This window comes from Sceloporus occidentalis, unplaced genomic scaffold, assembly GCF_023333645.1.
Source record: "Sceloporus occidentalis isolate IW3139 unplaced genomic scaffold, rSceOcc1.0.p SCAF_284, whole genome shotgun sequence".
Lineage (NCBI taxonomy): Eukaryota > Metazoa > Chordata > Lepidosauria > Squamata > Phrynosomatidae > Sceloporus > Sceloporus occidentalis.
In genome coordinates, this window is record NW_028317264.1 from 248,827 (window position 1) to 266,488 (window position 17,662).

Here is a 17,662-nt window from a genome sequence, read left to right on the forward strand (position 1 = left end):
TGTCGTGTAAAATAAACGTAGGGTCAGCGGCAGCCCTGCTGGGACGGTTCTTCTCAGCTGGTTGTGTTTGCGATGTTGAGATCTGCGACGTTCATCTGTTTTTGGACTTTATCTGCCTGACCGGTTCTGAGACCAGAATGTATATATATTCTATGGAACGTCGGTGTTCTAGCAACCAGAAGGGAACTCGAACTATACATTAGACGGGGTGAGGGTCTTGGAACCCACGTAGACCAGGAGTTTGAATCCTAAGCTGCCCATGTTTGTAACACCAAGTAACCAGTTTCCCCATCTGACATCTGAACTGGTTCTTCAAAGACTATTCCCAGGTGGGGCGCCTGTCGGACTGTGACTGCCCAGTGGGTTCAGGGCTACTTGCTGCTATGACTCTTCTTGCACCACGGTGAACAACCAACCAATAGTGCTGTCCCCTCTGAAACACGAAAGGTTAAAAGTAGTTTTTTTTTTTTCTGGGTTCTTGGAAATCCCTCGAATCGTCACAGCGGTAAAAAACGACACAAATCTAACTTCAAGACGTGATCGTTCAGAGACTGACTAAGTATCTTTGCGAACGCTCGCGCGTCGAGGTGAAGTCCCGGATGTGGAGCGTTTGGGGGGGGGGGGTGTTTGTTGGGTTATCTGTTTTCTGTTTCGGCGCTCGGGATGGGGGTTATTCCTGCTGGCTTTAAAAACAGCCTTTAAGTATTTCAGCGTTTGGGGGTCTGCAAGGTATTGTCCATAATTCAGATTATTTTGTAGTTTATCGGGTATCGAGAGGTTCAAACTGGTGGGGTTCCGCGGCGTTTCCACTAAAGAACGAGGGGCAGAAGATATTTTCACTCCATACTCAACTCACATCTTCAACAGAGATAGACACTCAGAGGGACTGGCTCGGCGGCAGCGCGTTTCACGCGATACGGCACTCGCTAGAAGTATGTGCCCCGAAAAGGCGTCTACGTAGAGCCATAAAGCTCTTTAATATCCGAGATGCGGCTTCCACTGCCGCGTTGAGTCCTCCTGTTTTATGCACTTGGTTGATCTGTTGCCTCCCAACTCATTTTCTGCGTTGGGGGGGGGGGCTGTTCTGTTGGGAATAACTGAAAAGAAGGGGTGCAAAATAATCTGGGGTGGTCGCTCTGTTTGTAACGTGCAGAGGAGCGCCTTGCGGACCCATCCGGTAATGAGGTTGGCGGTGAGACCCCGGTGGCTTCTCCTTCCTTTGCCCCCTATTCGCATTATCCTGAGACATCTCTCTGGGTCGATCTGCCCGGATGCCTTACTATCTCAGCGGACATGTGGGAGGCGGGGGGTGCAGGGTTTGGGGGGGGTTTCAAGGATTTTCCCCAGCGAGCCGCGTGTCGGTCTTTAGGACTTTACAGTAGTTTGTTCATGGAGTCCGTTCAATCCCTGCTTCTACCGTTTAGTAATTAGTGGCCTTTATTACAGTTTTTGTTGTATACTGTGAGAAGCAGCAAAGCACATTTAGGGGGTGACATGTCTGAAAGGGATAGCAATTTGGGGGGGGGGAATTATTCTAATTTTTCTCTGTATTATTCACAACTTCTGTTTAATAAAATGAGCAAATGAAGCTGCGATGTTTGCGTTTTTATTTGCCTCTATTAAAGAAAGAACCATCCAGAAATCAAAGGCTGAAAACCAGCACCGTTACAAAGTGACCAAAAACAGGTCTGACGCTGTCAAATTATCTATTAAACTCCGTTATTCAGATTCCACAACCAACAGCCACAAAGCGAGGTGGAGGTGCTGTGCGGCCATGTCGGCAGAGTAGCCAATACCTTTAACTATGTCGGCGCGGCGGCGTATGCGTGCGATATCGGTAAGTAAACAGAATACATAATTGGAAAAGCCACCAAAAAATTTGTAACATTAGATATTTTGCAGGTTTGTCGATTTACAATTTTTTTGTAAAATGTATATTTTTGGCGTATTCTGCCCTGTGTTGGTGTGAAACGGTTTAACGGTCCCAATATATAATATATTCTCTGTGCATCGCATAACAATCCCTCTAATATTACTTTCCCTTTAATTGAATGAACCCCTTCACAGTTTCCCCCCTAATAATCCGGATACATGTGATCCCGACCCGGGGCGTTGGAGCGCTGTTCCCGTATCGGTATAAAATGGACACTCGATAACGATTGTCTGCAGTGATCCCGGAGATCCCTGCTCATCCCACCCCGATTTCTTCACCCATAAGCTCTGTGGGTTCAAACCGGACAATACTTGTATTTTTTTTAATCATTTTTGAACAGATAACCCTTTGTTCGCTGAGACGGAGCTTGTGACGAGAAACGATGTAGGAATCTCAATGACTCTTTTAGAACTGTAATGCGACACCAAGTCCTCTCGTTTAAAACAAAACCCATTTATTTCAGCTTCTGGGATTGTCACCGATCGGGTAAATACATAATAAATCCACCCTAAAGGCAACCATAGAGAGCGGCGCCGCGCGGTAGAGAGGTGGTGTCTGCCTGTTCAGCAGACCACGTGGCTTGTTGTAAGTTTTGACAGCAAGAATATGTTCTTCTAGTGGACCCGAGTCCTAGGGGCCAGACGGGGGCCGTGCCCATTAGCCTACCCTTCGGTGAGTGGCACTCCATGATAGACACAGATGTAGGACAGAGGTCTCTTAGCGTCTGCTGTGCCAGAAAGTTTTGGAATCCCATGCAGTTCCAGGAGGCAGCAGAGCGTTACGTGCTCCTGTAGGAAGAGGTGAGCGTTCTCTCTCGAGGTGCCGTTTGATGCCCCCTGTACCCCAAAATTTTTCATTCGTGTTGCATAGATTATCGACCGCTTTGTCGCAGCACATGATGTATAATCCAAGGGGTCCCAGGATTAGGACTTTGAGAATACTCGGTGCAGGGAAGCAGCTCCGGTCACCGCAGGGATGCAGCGAGTGCTCCAAAAAGCAGCGGAACCGACGAGGACAGCCCAGAAACCCCGCCGCAGTCCTGCGCGTTCTCCTGAAACGAGGAAACCGAGAAAAAAGAATTACGCGGGATGCCCGCCAACCGACTTACTGAGCACCGGGAATCCAAAATAATGCCGGGGCTCGTCCTCTGTACAGGAATCTTTATTCCGTCCAGCTGTGTGGGAGCCGTCGGCTAAACGCAGCCTCTCGGCAACAACCTAGCGAGCAAAAGACTCTGTGCATTTCACTGTATCCGGTGCGCCTCGGGGTGCCGGGGGATCTTACTGGGGGGAAATTGGGCAGCAAAAGGAGGTGAGTGCACCTTCTGCGACACAAAAGCTAGAAAAAGGCCTTGAAGTTAATTTGGTGTAAAAAAAAAAATAAAAAAAAATAAAAATGTATAATATTGTATGAGTCGTGTTAAATATATTTGATGACTGATTGTGTGATGCGTGATGACCGTGTGTTTATAACTCACCTCTGCGTGAAACGCGTGGCAGGACTCGGGCCGGCGTCTCAGTTTCTGGGAGCGCATGCGGTCGCACTTCACGGAAGCGTTATGTGCACCGGAGTCAAGGAGAAAGACTGAGAAAACACGCTCGGGATACAGGACCCTCTTACTGGTCGTGGAAATAAGGGGGCGCTATACACTTAAGGGGGGGGGGGATTCAAACTGGGGTCCCGGGAGCTGGACTGTGGTCAAAATGCCACAAGGGTTTCTAAAACTTAGGGTTCAGACATTATTTCTATGGTCCTAGGTATTAATACCTCAATGCCCCAAAAGGGTTAAACAATACATGCACCCATGACACTGCCTATTCTCCGCTGGGTTCACTCTGTCAGGATATAAAGGGTTACAAGAACACAGAAGGGGACATGTTTGGGGGTCGGCGTTTTTTTTTGGTTGATTCAGGATATATTTGACTTCTTTGGCTTGGAGCAGGACGGGTGGGAAGACGCTGCAGTCGCAGGTGGAGTCACTGACCAGGAGGAGGAGGTTGCTGTACGACACCTGATGCATCACAAACATCCTGCGGGCAAAGAGCGGTGAGAGATGGCAGGCTTTATATACTGTATACAGAGGTAACAGAGCAGGGCAGTACACACGGCACATCGCTGTATACAGTAATATAACCCCCCAGCGCTGTATACAGTAATATAACCCCCCAGCGCTGTATACAGTAATATATCCCCCCCCAGTGCTGTATACAGTAATATAACCCTCAACGCAGGATGCTTTATACAGAGAGTGAAAGGGAACCGTAAAACGCAGTAACTTCACATTTGTATTATATAATTGGAAGCCAGTAGGGGGCGCTGTAACCTCATATTCTAACTCAATAGCGTTGGCTGCAACATAACAGTCTGCATGATATTATGTAACGTATTATTGTTGCTTTAAGTGATATGATGACCCTGATTGCTGTGATTTCACGTTATTCTCCCCCAGCTCACGGCTAATCTGAAAATCCCTTCTCACCGCATCGTACAGCAGGCGCATTAATCAGACATCTGCTGCGTTCTGGCGCTTTTTATGAATGCCCGGCACCCTATTCCGGAAGTAGCCCCCATGCCGCTTTACCAGGGACAGATCACCCTGGGGCAAAGGAGATGTAGGTCTGGGGGCAGCTCGGGGGCTTCTCTGGGTGAGGCGCAGGGAAGTGGCCCCATTAAATACATCAATGCTTATATACAGACGCTAATAGTGTCTACAGACCCCAGACGTTCCATATAATAAAAAAAAAAATGTGTCGCATTGTAACAAAGTATCTGTTACAACGAAATCATGTTTTTAAATAAGAAAACATTCCGATAGTTGCTATGGTGACGTCACCAGTTTTACAGTACTGCACATTCATAATTGCTTTTTAAACATTGACGGCAAACAAGGAATAGATTGTGAGCTCTTTTGTATTAACAAATCTGTATAAAGATAAAAGGTCCATTTTAGGTTTTCTTTAAGGACAGAGCTGTTTTTTTTATATTTTTGCACCCTTCGTGACCCTGGCTGTTTTAACATTTAGATGTAATTTCTTTCTTTCTCATTTTGATCATATAATTTACTATATAAAATAACAAAATATGGTGAAGATTAAAAAAACCCCACCTTTTCTGACTTTAATTTGATTTTTTTTATTCATCTACAAAAGCTAATGAAGGAACCTGCTAAATAGAGTCTAAAATTTGTCCTGAGTTTAGAAATAACCAATGTTTTTATGTATTTTGTTATAGGACTAGTTATAGTCCAAATAGCATATTGCGATTTCAAGACCGTTTTTTAATCTTGTCATACTGCCCCCATGTCCTATTTGTGACAGCTTTAAAGCTGGCCAATTAAATTTATTCCATCAAACCATATATTTTTCAAAACTAGACCCTCCCAGGGTAATTTCAAAATGTCATTTTAATCCTGTTGTAAACTATGGCACTTGTAATTGCTCCCTGGGGCGATCACACAGTGCCCAGGAGTTTTTGTGTGTTGCTGAATGCCTCGATATCCCGCATCACAGCTGGATATCTCTTCCTAAGCTTGTTACTGTAGAAGGGCGAGAGCGATAACATGGGTCCCCAACATTTTGTTTGTTGATCGCTTCTTAAACTCGTTTAAGCTCATGACGTGCCATACACGTCAAGTGTCATGAACCGCATGCATCAGTTATTGTCAAGCGTTTATAAATAAAACGTCGGCTGGTCAGATTGTCCAGTTGTGATAGAATAGAGCTACATTGTCGTTGTTTGCCCAGATGAGAGATTTACGGGGGTGTCGAACTCCAGGCCTTAATGGCCTCCTTGCTTTGAGCTCAAGTGATTTAATCAGTTCAAGTGATATTGATTGAGCTGCCCGTGCTCATGCAGGGATATCCAGAAAATCTGATCTAGTTTTGGCCCTCGAGACCTGGAGTTTGACAACCCTGGATTAGAAGGAACCGCGTGACCGAGAAGTCATGGAGAGGTATTGGTGAGCCCTTACTTTTGGCAGTCCCCGCACTCTATCAGTCCGTTGGCCTCCTGGATTGAGGTCTCATGTACGAAGGCAGGGTACTCCGTGTCACACGGCTGTAGCATGTCCTGCTTCTTGTGTTTGTGAGCTGGAGACCAAGAGGAAGACAAATCAGGTGGAGTAACAACTGTTTCAAAAGCCAGCAAAAATGTAGGAATTTATGAGATGAGGAAAGAAGCAAAACGAATGGAGAAAGATGCAATTTTGAAAATGAAAATAACTGAAGCAAAAGTAAGAGCCAGAGAGGACAGGAAGAAGAATGGAATATAGAAGACAGAGAAACGAAGGAAGGTTGGAGGTAATTAGCTCTTGTGGGATTAACAGGACAGTTACAGACAGCATGTCGGACTGCGAGGGGTTCAGGCCGTCTCCGGCCCCCGATCAGTATGATCACAAAGGCTTTGCTTCCGTTATATAGATGTCTAGTGTCAGACTCTTACTTACAGTGATGGAAGAATGACTTTGCTGTTTGGCACAACACACACAGGTCACACGATGAGTGATGCATCAGGAAGGTCACAAGGAGCAGATGATGAATGTAAGGAATGAGCACAGAAAATGGAATAATGAGACAAAATCACATAAAAAAAACCCATAGAAACATAGACAGAGCAGGAAGAACCCATACTGCACATCTCATATGCCTGCTTTTCCTATTGCAAAGAGTTGATCTTGTCTTCAGGAGCCATATGCCTATCCCATGCATGTTTAAATCCCCTCACTGTATTAGCCTCTACCACCTCTGCTGGGAGGCTGTTCTACTTATCTACCATCCTCTCAGCAAAGGAAAACTTCCTTACATTCCATCTAAGACTCAGACCCTCTAGTTTTAGATCACGGCCTCTTGTCCTAATATTTCTTTTCCTTGTACTTTGTTAAATCCCTTTATGTATTTAAGAAGTGTCATAGCTTCAGCTCATCAATACATTACAGTTACAAGCTTATATTACACAGACATTGATGACATCATAACCAAAAGCCAACAGACTCTATTACTGCGGCACACGCTGGCATCTAAAAGGTTTTCCTAATGGAACCACCCGCAGCTCACAATTCTGCGTTTCCTCGTTCTTTTGGACCTAAGGAGCCACTGCGTGCTCTGGAACCGAAGTCAGAAAAACATTGTACATGCGCAGCACCTTTAGGTACCGATTAAAGGAGGAAACTGTCCAAGATTTTAAGAACCTTGGGTTATAATCATAGGGATCCTCCTACCTCTTCCAATTCACTCGACAATCCTTCTTCTCGTACTGGAGAATTTCCCAAAGCCCCTCTGAGTTTGAGGCAGTAGTTTATACCCCACAGAGTGGTGACTTTACCCTGTCAGCTGATATGTGAGCCAGGTGTCCATACAGTTATAAAATCTGGGTAAAAATCCCTAAAGCGGTGAATTTGCTTGCAGTGACTTGGCTCCAAGTAGTTTCTGGGCCGACTGAGCTCCTTATGGACTGTAGGTCATAGACTTTTAATGAATAGCGGCAGGTGTCCAAGGATAACTCTGAATTCTGCTGACAAGTCCTATCAACCTAACCTAACCAACCTATGACCATCATAATACTCCATGTGTGGCCCCTCGATGCGTTAGTCCATCCAAAACCTGCCCCGAGGCTTCAGGTGACCTACCTTCTGCTGTGTTATCAGAAGCCCAGAACGAACAGAAACTGAACTCCAACAAAAACCTGCAAATAAGAATAAAATGGGAAGTGACGGATAACGATGGAACGTACAAAGGATTCTACACCTTGTAGCAGATTCATTTATATATTTTATCATAATACTTACAGCACAAGGTTGCTGAGAAGCCACTGAGCGGCTGACATCAATGCGAACAGCGGCTAGAATGATGAAAAGGGGAAAAATATATATATTTTAACGGAGCCGATACTGAGAAGAAGGTGAAGGACAGACAGGTCAGGATGCCCCACGTTATCTGCCACTTACATTGAGAAGGCTTCGTGCTCCACTGTGATGATTATACGGCAGCTTACACATAGCCTGGTAATCATACAGAGTGACCCTTAAGGAGGGAAGATGGACACAAGTTTAACAATGTCTTCATTATAAAGATGGCAGATATGATATGAAAGTTATAATAAACGAATTAGTATATGAATGAAAAAGCTCTCATTCTGATACACCCCCGGTGGGTCTTGCCCGATGAGCACGATGGAACGCCTAGCGTCTATTAGAACCTCCTGGGTATACGTGAAGGCAAACAAAAGACAAAGTGGGGACTTGAGGACCATGTGGAGAAACTTTCCTCCAACCTCTAGATGTTTTATCTCCAATCACGTAAGTGTGTCTAACCCTACGATGTCACTGGTTGTATACTTTAAATAAGTGAGGCGTTCCTGGCTCCCAGATCCCTCAGCATCTTCCGTCGATAAGAAAGCTTAAAGCTTACTGTCGGAATATCCCCATGTGCAGGAGTTGGGTCATCAGGGAACCGTCAACTTCTCCGAGGAACACTCCAGCCTGAAAAGGAAAACGAGAGTGAAGAAGAAAGATGGAAAGGGAGAAGTAGCAGGAGGTCAGGCTTTCAAGAGACCTGAAGGTCTAGGTTTGGAATTAGCGAATAAGTCGCATTTTATTTCTGGAACAATCGGTTCTTTTTTGTTGTAGCCCCTTTTTTCTTCATCAATCATCATTCTTTGTTGATCGGAACCCGAGACCTCCATTGAGTATTTATAAGATCAGTTGTGACGAGGATGTGAGGAATGTTCTTGTTGTCCTGGTTAAGACGTGTTATTAAACCAGCCGCTCGGGGTTAAAAATAACTTCTTTTCGAGATGTGCTTCTCAAGACTCTGTAATCACTGACTGCGTCTCCCAGCTGATCACTCGAGAGATCCTTTGTGAGGGGACGATCCACTTGAGCTCTTCTTCAAGCTGGAAACGTTCAGGTCCATCTCAAACTAAGTTAAAAGATCTTTATGGATTGGGTTCATTTCATTTATAAAGCCGTTTCCTACTGTTTTTATACACTTTATCGGGCTTTTATGGCTGTAGAACCCTGCGATGCCCTCATACCCAGCAAACATTCCGAGGGGCATTGGGGGGGGACAATGAGGGACAAGGGGGATTCGGGGGACACAGAGGGACATTCCTCCAAACCGGGACCGTTGTCAGGTACGTCATTAGTGAGACTCGTAAGGATATCCGTGTCCGCGGTGAATGCAGGCAGCAAAGCACGCGTGTGACGATGCGTGTGTAACCGTGCGGGACAGTCACCTCTGGCGCGTAATAGGTTTTTAATGACCAGCAGACGGAGCTACAGATGGGCGGCCACGGCAAGTGGATCTGAGGCCTCTTAACGTGTTTAACATCTTCGCTGCCAGGACAGACAGCCGCGCTTAGAGCTTGCCAACGCCTGTCAGCGACCAGGTAGACATCTGCTCGCGGCCTCCGTGGTCTCTAACAGATGATCCTTCTCAGGAATAAGCCAATAAAGGGAGCCAAAAAATGACATACTTGTTGGAAAATCCATTCTCTAGAACTATTATTCTCTTTGACGTTTGAGGCACGGCACGGTACCCTGTACCACGCAACAACAAAAACTATATATATATATCTGGCGCTCTAATGTATGCCTAGTTCTGAACAGAAATCACATAAAATAAAGAAATATCTTTGCAGCCTTAACTGTTGCCCCATTTATATGATGAATCTACCCCACTTACCTTGTCTGGGTCCTTGGCTATCACAATGAAGCCGTTATTATCAATAAAGTAGCAAACCAGGGTCTGAAAGAGAAACGAAGTAACGTAGTGATTTAGGTTAAAATGACCAAAGACCATCAAATTATAATAATAATAATAATAATAATGATGTATACACCAGCTTGGTGCCCCAGGCAGCTGCCTAGATGGTACGGTTGGCCCTGCATCAAGTGGCCTCACCATGACCTGAACCCCCTTCCTTCCCAGTAATGATAATTATAACTTCATACGTTACCTCATCCTCGCAGCTCAGGGGGCACAGACCATCCACGCCGCCGCACTGCGGAGAATAAAAATACCACATACCGTGACAAAAAGAAAAGGAACATTATGTGGTTTTCTGTTTTACCGACATAAGTTTATTTCATGCAGGCAGCCATTTTGTCTCAGTAAGCGCCGCCCTCTTTTTTTTCCCTCACACAAACGCAGCACTTAGGCTCTGCTTGCTCCTGCTAACCATTTTTAGATGCAAATGCAGACAAAATATGCTTTTATCTGGGTTCAAGTATTAAATCAGAAAAGCAGAATTCAACTGCTCCGTGACCCCCGCAGAATTAACCCCTTCGTCCCAACATCCAGATTTTGGGTGAAAAAAACCTGAAAACGGTGAAGATGACGGACACATTGAGAGTGCAGCTCGTGGCTGCGTTTTATTGTCACAGGGCTTTGCGTTTATTAGTCTTATTTCTTATTCATAAACTTTCTTTGATCTTTGAAGAAAATGAGAGTTTTCTGCTGGTGGCAACGCTACGGAAACCGTTCAAATCTGTTCGCTGCTGGAGGGCAACAGAGCCGAGGCGCTTAAGGGAGCCGCAAAATTGTAGCTGCCGATCCACCCGACGTTATTAAACTTTTAAATCCGAACAAATCGGGTTCAGAGTAAAGGATTCTGGGAATACTCACGTCAGTGTCGTTGGGCTGCGAAGAGAGGGAAGGAGCGGGAGAAGAAACAGAGGAAAGGTGGAATTAGTACAGGTGGCTCAATGATTCTGCCTGACGCCTAAATAGATGGCTGATACTCCATATTGGATCTTGGCTCAAAGGCCTTTGGATTCACATTTGCCCACAAGAGGGTTGTTTTCCGATGAAGGGTAATTACAGCCTACCTGCCGTGTCACCCTCCAGAATATGTCCTGCAGCACGGAAAGTTTCATCTGGACCCCAATAGCTGGAAAAAAGAGCAGAGAAAATGGTTCAGAAATGATCTCGACGCTGAATTCACTATGAACTGAGGCTGATGGGAGTTGTCAGTTGATCCCCTCCAGGAACCGATTCGAAGCTAAAACGGACCCTCGGTCACCTTGTAAGTCGGTGACCAAAGGTTCTTAATGTGAAGCAGATGCCATGGGAACCAATGGAATGATTGTGCCACATTCAGAAACTTGCCCTCAAGTTAGGTGACCACCCCACCTGATTGCCCCACTCAGCAGACATGGCCCTCAATGTGTCTGTCGCCGGTTTGTGTTCCCTTTCGATTTCTTTGGCCCCGATTAGAGATCCCGGTAAAGCCGGACTGAGGGAAGCGGAGTTTCTCCCGGCCAAGAAGACGTTAACACCGCATCAGATGATCCTGATCTAAGAATACTTCTTCCCCCTCTTCCCACGTGTCCCTCCGCTCTCACCTTCCCTCGCTTCCGCCTCTCACTCCTCTGCCGTCAGTTACTCGCCCCCCAAAAACCGAAGACCTTCCTATGGGGCCACCAAGCGACCAAGCCAGGTGGAACCCCAGGACGGGACGTGAAAGAGTAAGTTCTGTGAGTCCGAGGAGTCTCCCCCTGCGTAATAACATGTTTATCGGAACACAAAACACGCGCCGAACGCATGCCCAACGTGCCCAAAGGCAATGACGTTATTGACGTTACATCTTGCTACTTTGTTGCTAAAAGGCCAACATTCTCTCACAGCGCCACGGATTGTGATGGCGCTATATAAAGCAATAAATGATAAAAGTACTCTTCCTAAGTGTGTTACTTGCACAAGTAGCCACCAGCAGGTTCCGTAGTCCCCCCATCCATACCTCTAACCGCAACCCCTAAAATAACAACCCCCCTTTGGCCATACGGGACATACAGGACGGCACCCGCGCAGGTTGCCCTTTAATAAACGTATCCAATGCTGCTGGTTCCTATATCCTTCCCTAATGAATAGTATCAGCTCCAAGCTGGGGTCTTCGGACCCCCGAGTCGCGCTTCTAATCACTGCGCGGGGATTGGGCAGAGGTGGGAGGCAGATCCTATTGTACTAACAGATGGGTAATGAGGGCTGGCAGTGCCAGGGTAATTACAGGGGGGTGACAGGCAGAAGGCGGCCCCCCGTACAATAATAATGCCACGTACATGCCATGACAAACCGAAGAAAGACAGGCGGGGGGAGGGGGGCAGAGGCAGAAACATAGAAATAGTAACACAAAAACACATGAGGGAGACGAGGGGTTAAGACGGGGGGGGGTGATTTTGGGATGCCCACACTGAGCGACGGGATAGTCACCGAATTAAATCCTGCGTGTGACTCCACACATTAACCCTTTAATGGCCCATCACAGACGCCTAACGGCGGCAACCAAATGGATCGAATATAGGTCAGGAGGTAAATATATTCTGAATGAATGAAGCCACCTGTATTCAAGCAGGGCTTTGAGCTGGGATGTGGTGGTGAGAAGAGCACCAATGAAGACGCCCACTGTTTGAACTTTATTTGTTAAATCATTTTTTTTTTATTGTGCTTTTTGGGGTACCGGCCATCCCTGGGACATAAAAACAGCCCCGGCCCGGCGTTCCACGAGTATTATTTATTTATATATAGCGGCATCATATTCTACAGCGCTGTACAATGAGATCTTCCTATGTGATTGCATGAGAACTGAACCCTTACGTATGATTATCATACGGCTGCGTGGGTTCTGCATGATTTGTCCTTTTCGTGCTTGCATGCAGTCATTTAAGAAAGTTTTACTTCATTGAGATGGTGGTAGAGAAGTGGAACAGCCTCTCTGCAGAAGTGGTAGAGGCTAATACAGTAAGGGATATACATGGGATTGGCGTACGGCTCCTGAATTTAAGACGAGACCAACGATTAAGGTTTGAGTCTTTACAGCAGAAGAAACGGGCAGACTAGACGGGGGCCGAATGGGGTCGACCTGCCGGCAGGTTCTATGTCTCCATTTGTGAGTGTGAATGGATTAGTGTTTACACACGTGTGTGTACACGCGTGTGCGACTGCGCGCCCGTTACACTTTGGCACACGGCGTGTATTTCTCTGTTTGTGTCACTGTATGTGGATACAGGGCAGTGCGTGCCAGCGATGCCATCTGCGCGTGTATTCTTTTTGTGGATAAGCAGGAAGACGGTACACGGGGGCTCCGCGCCGCGCTGTAAAGCTGCGGGTACGGCGGTTGTGCATGTTGCGCATGAATGCTACATACGTGTCTGCACACCTTTTCCCGGCGGGCATGTGTGTGTCCGTACGTGTGCTTGCACGGTGCTGACTGTCGATGTGCGTAAACAGAAGGTTCCCCGCTGCCTGCTCTCCTCTCGAGCAGCGCCTGTCACCGCACGCAGTCTCTCCATCACTCCTACTCTCTTTACACGGGCTTTCCTCTCTCTCCCTTCCTCCGTCTGCTCTCCCCTTCCCTCTCTCTCTTCCTTTACCATTCGCCGACGGTGTCAGGCTGCGAGTATCTCCCTCCGCTCTCTCCTTTTCATTGCCCACCTCGATCCCCCCCACCACCATTTTTTTTTTATTCCTCTTCCCCCCACCCCTCAGGGGAACAGCCATCGAAGCAGCAGCGGGCTCCGTCCTCCCCTGGCATCATCGGGGTGAAATGCTTGATTGTAGGGGGGCTCGATGCCTGAACTCACTGGGGGTCCTGATCATCTCTCGATCCTTCTGTCTGTGAGTCGGAGGGTCTTCTGTCCCTCGTTCCCAAAGGACAAGGTAAGAAGGGGAAGGGGGGGGCATCTGGCCGAAGGTGACGGTGGTGGTGGGGGGGGACCTGCAGAGCCAGGTGGGGGTTAAATGACGGCAGACATAGGGGAGATGGGGTCAGTATGTTGCCCAGTAACATGTATGACATTGATTGAATCCTGTGATTGAAGTTAGAAGCTGTTACCACCACGGGTGGGGGGCAGGGGGGGGGCTTTATGGCAATCCAGAGACCCCTCAACAATTAGGGGGCTCTTTATTCCAGCAGGTTGAAGGATGCAACAGGATGAGATAACTGAATGTTAAGAGGCTTCGCTCCGGTCATTTAGTATCACGACGCAGAATAAACGCAAATCAGCAGCATGTCTCCCGAAGAGCTTGCAATCTAACGCATTCTGCGTGAGGTTTACGATACTGCTGCTGCAAAAGCCTCCGTTAAGAAACACGATTTCAGAGTCTGAATGTAACGGGCGCTTGTACGCGTATCGGAAAGTGCTCCATGCACATATGTAGATTTACACGCAACTGGTATGTGCGTCCCAGCCTTGATTTAACGGCCAGTCCTGATCTCACAGACATTCTATTTCTGCCGTATTCTGCGTTACGAGAAAACGAGGCTCTGGGTTTCATTAAGAGGCGATTAACGAGGCCGCGGACCCCCAATCACCTGTACGCAAGCAGCATTCATCGCTACAGATGCGGGTTGGCCCTCCTCCTTTGCTTTATCGGTTGCTGGACTACAACTACCAACACCCTCAGCCAGAAATAGCCATAGAGTTGTGTGTGTGTGTGTGGGGGGGGGGATAAACCAAAAACAGACCGAGGAACATCTGGGTTGTTTACAAAGATAAGATTTAAAAGTTGGGCTTCCTCACTAGTGGCGTTCTGCCGCGGACCCCCAACTCTGGGCTGTCAGGCCGGGTTTTGTGGACGTTCCTCGATTCTGCGCCAACGAGAGCCTTGGAGGGATAAACTCACGGATGGGTCAGAAAGAAGTCCAAAAGACCCCGACCCAGGCATGGCCGCTGTATACGGAGCCAAGTGGGGGTGATTTGTTCCAAAGACCCTACAAGTGGCATCGAGTAGATGCATCATAACTCCCATCAGGATGACGGTACTTGTAGTATATATAATGGTATAGACTGAGCGAGTGATGCAGGGGTCGTTGCAGTGAATTCAGTTGTGATGGATAAGAGTGATTACCGGAACCTTCTGTGTTACTCAGGTGGTCGGGTATCCCGACTTCAATTAAAAAGAAGGGGGGGGGGGGTAAATTCCATTAATGTTAATGGTAAGGATCTAATGAGCAGTGAGCAGGGAAACAGCTGCCAGGAAATAACCGAGCGCATCCTCAAAACGTGTCCCCCTTGGTGACTGAAAGCCGTATCTCCTTTAATGAGCGCTGGTTATTGTATTTTATTTATATAGCTTGAGCGGTTTTATAAGGGGTTACGGGGGCAAAAACAGGGAGAGAAAGAGCAAAACTGGGATTGTGGAAAAAAAGACAAAGCCAAAAGATTTCCAGAATGCGACATTCTTGTCGTAAAAAGTAGATTCGTACAGCGCTACGCAATACGATGGCGCTATATAAAACAATAAGCAATAATAATAATTTGTGAATGAAAGGACGGACGGACGGACAGTCACCCCCTATAAAGCGGCACAGCCCAAAAATTGGACAAAATTAACCCTATGTGGTTTTCATGCCCTCTTGTTGTTAGCTTTCTGTGTTACATTCACGCTCAAATTGCATGAATGCTGGATTTGAACCATCTACGCGTGTCAAACATACGTGTTGGGAATTGGCCACAATGCATTTACACGTCACGCGTAATGTGTTACACACAGGTCTACGACCATATTTGGAAAGGGTTAATGAGACACTTAATAGACCTGCATTCAAGCAGGGATTAAGACTTTTTTTTTTATTATTCACTCCTAACCCTATGGCTGATGGGTAGAGGATAATGTTTATGACACCAACCATGGGCCGGGGCCAGGAGTGGCACCCCACGCATTTCACTTGGCACATTTTTGGTGTTTTTTGTGGTTTTGAATAGAGTTTCAATCAATTGGAAGATCTGATTTTTTTTTTTGGTGGGGTGGGTGGAGCCTTTGGACATTCCCCATGAAAACTTTGGAGGGTCCCTCTTCACGGAGCCCCTAGAAGATGCGGCCCTCCCAAGACTTGGAAGGAAGGAAGGTGCTGCAAACCACCTCGTCGGCAAAACGCTAAAACTCACTCAGGATTATGTCTCTTTGAAACTGATCTCTAGAATGTTGAGGAACTAAACTTGGAAGATCTGATTTGTTTTTTTTGTGTCACATGACAAATACGCATTCCCTGAAATATTATGAATAAGCCAAAAAAAAAAGAATTATTTTGGGGGGGAGATGGGCTTTGAATATCTTTAGGAATTCTGTTTCTAATGCGGAATGCAGTTGGAATTCAGAAGGTGGAACTGTAACTTTAACTCTTTCTACCCATTGTTAAATGCCACCCATCCAATCCATTAATCGTTTCTATAGAAACCAAGATGCTATTGATAAACGGCGCATCTAATCCTCTCGCTCCTTTGGTGCGTCCCGTCATTAAACCCGTGATGTCCTGATTCCATCATTCCGCACTCCCCGGAATAGACCGCAGTGGATATTTCTGTCAGTAACATCTCCCCCACCCCTGTAGCCTCACAGCTCCTGTGAAAACAGCAATCTTTCTAACGGCAGGACGGGATTTGTGAACAGTTAATACTTCATTCCCACGCAGATAAAACTGCCGTTAATTCATAGCGTTTCTTCTTTCAACCTAAATCCCACACTTCACCACCAAATCCCAACGCAGCACGCCTTCCCACATCATATGTATACACACACACACATATCTATATATATATATATATATATACACACAATACACATACAGAGATCTTTAAAGAGACAGGTTAATGTCCCAAGCAGCCTCATCAAAGAAGAATGAATGAATAATACTTATGAATGAAGAATTATGAATGAAGAATGCAAATTAAAGTACTACTTTCTTTAAAAAGGTTTAAAAAAGAAAATCATTTACTTTAGGGAGAAGCTGCAGATCCTCTCGCATCCTCTGCGCTAAAATTAAAATGCATGTGAATGTTCTGGAACGTTCTTTTAGTTAGAAATGCTAATAGAAACATACATCATGCATGGCATCCAGAGGCATAACCTACATCATAACTAAATTGGGTGACTTAAGATTGGAGGTTTGGAGTCTTGATGTACAGTCCTGACCTATAGGTGGGGCCTGGTATGACATCATAGGCACCTAAGAGAACTGGGCAGGGTTACGCCATGACATAAAGCTTTATGTTCCTCGGCAGAAACATTGTAGCTGTTGGCGGGTTATATGAATACGGAGCCAATTCAGGACAGCCGACAGAAGCCACGGCTATCGGCAGCTTCCTGGATATATGGACGGTGATTTTTGGCGTAGCCCTCCCTTTAACTCTTCACTAAAGTCATCGGGAATGTCACATTATTGCCCTTGTGCTTGGCACTGAAATAAGAGCGTAAGCTCCACAGGGCATCTTTGAAATCAGATTTCAGTCCCAGCCCCGTGAGATGTTTATGCAGATTAAGTTATCTCTCGGAATCGGGGACATTCTATTAATTAAATAGAAGTATTGCCGAAAGAGAAAAAAAAAAAAGAAGAGGGGCCAGCGCGGAGGAGCGAGGGAGGGAGAGCGTGGAAGGCTGATTGGGGAGATCCGGAGATGAAAGGATGGAGAGGAAAAGGGGTTTGGCTCAATAAAAGTCATTTGTTCCGTAAAGTAACGCAGCAGAGCGCTGGAAATTACTACCTTCGAGATCACGGCTTTAACCCTTCGAGTGCCAGATGAAAGGTTTTTTCCCTTCCATAGCCCAAGAGGGTTTGGGACGTAGACATTAGGGACTCTCCAACCATCATAGGCACTTTAATGCAAGTTACGGACCTAGTAAATGGATGGAGGGATTCCTCAGGACCCCCCCCCACGCATTTATATAGTTTAGGAATGTATTAAATATATAAAGGAAATCTGAAATAAATATGGTGAGAGAAAAACAAATGAAATTA

At 46.3% G+C, this 17,662-nt stretch overlaps 1 protein-coding gene across 1 annotated transcript in view; it reads right to left on the reverse strand.

Annotated features, from left to right (window-relative positions):
• Positions 1–2,897: 2,897 nt before the first annotated feature.
• LOC149275473 (voltage-dependent calcium channel subunit alpha-2/delta-4-like) overlaps positions 2,898–17,662 on the reverse strand; it is a 53,858-nt gene continuing 39,093 nt past the window's right edge. The window contains exons 28-40 of the mRNA XM_089504687.1: positions 10,758–10,819; positions 10,555–10,569; positions 9,887–9,931; positions 9,613–9,675; positions 8,338–8,408; positions 7,875–7,950; positions 7,716–7,768; positions 7,557–7,612; positions 6,378–6,398; positions 5,904–6,021; positions 3,851–3,963; positions 3,411–3,493; positions 2,898–2,984 (exon numbers count right to left, since the gene is read on the reverse strand). Coding sequence (XP_089360813.1) covers positions 2,898–2,984; positions 3,411–3,493; positions 3,851–3,963; positions 5,904–6,021; positions 6,378–6,398; positions 7,557–7,612; positions 7,716–7,768; positions 7,875–7,950; positions 8,338–8,408; positions 9,613–9,675; positions 9,887–9,931; positions 10,555–10,569; positions 10,758–10,819 — 863 coding nt within the window. The remainder of the gene's footprint in view (positions 2,985–3,410; positions 3,494–3,850; positions 3,964–5,903; positions 6,022–6,377; positions 6,399–7,556; positions 7,613–7,715; positions 7,769–7,874; positions 7,951–8,337; positions 8,409–9,612; positions 9,676–9,886; positions 9,932–10,554; positions 10,570–10,757; positions 10,820–17,662) is intronic.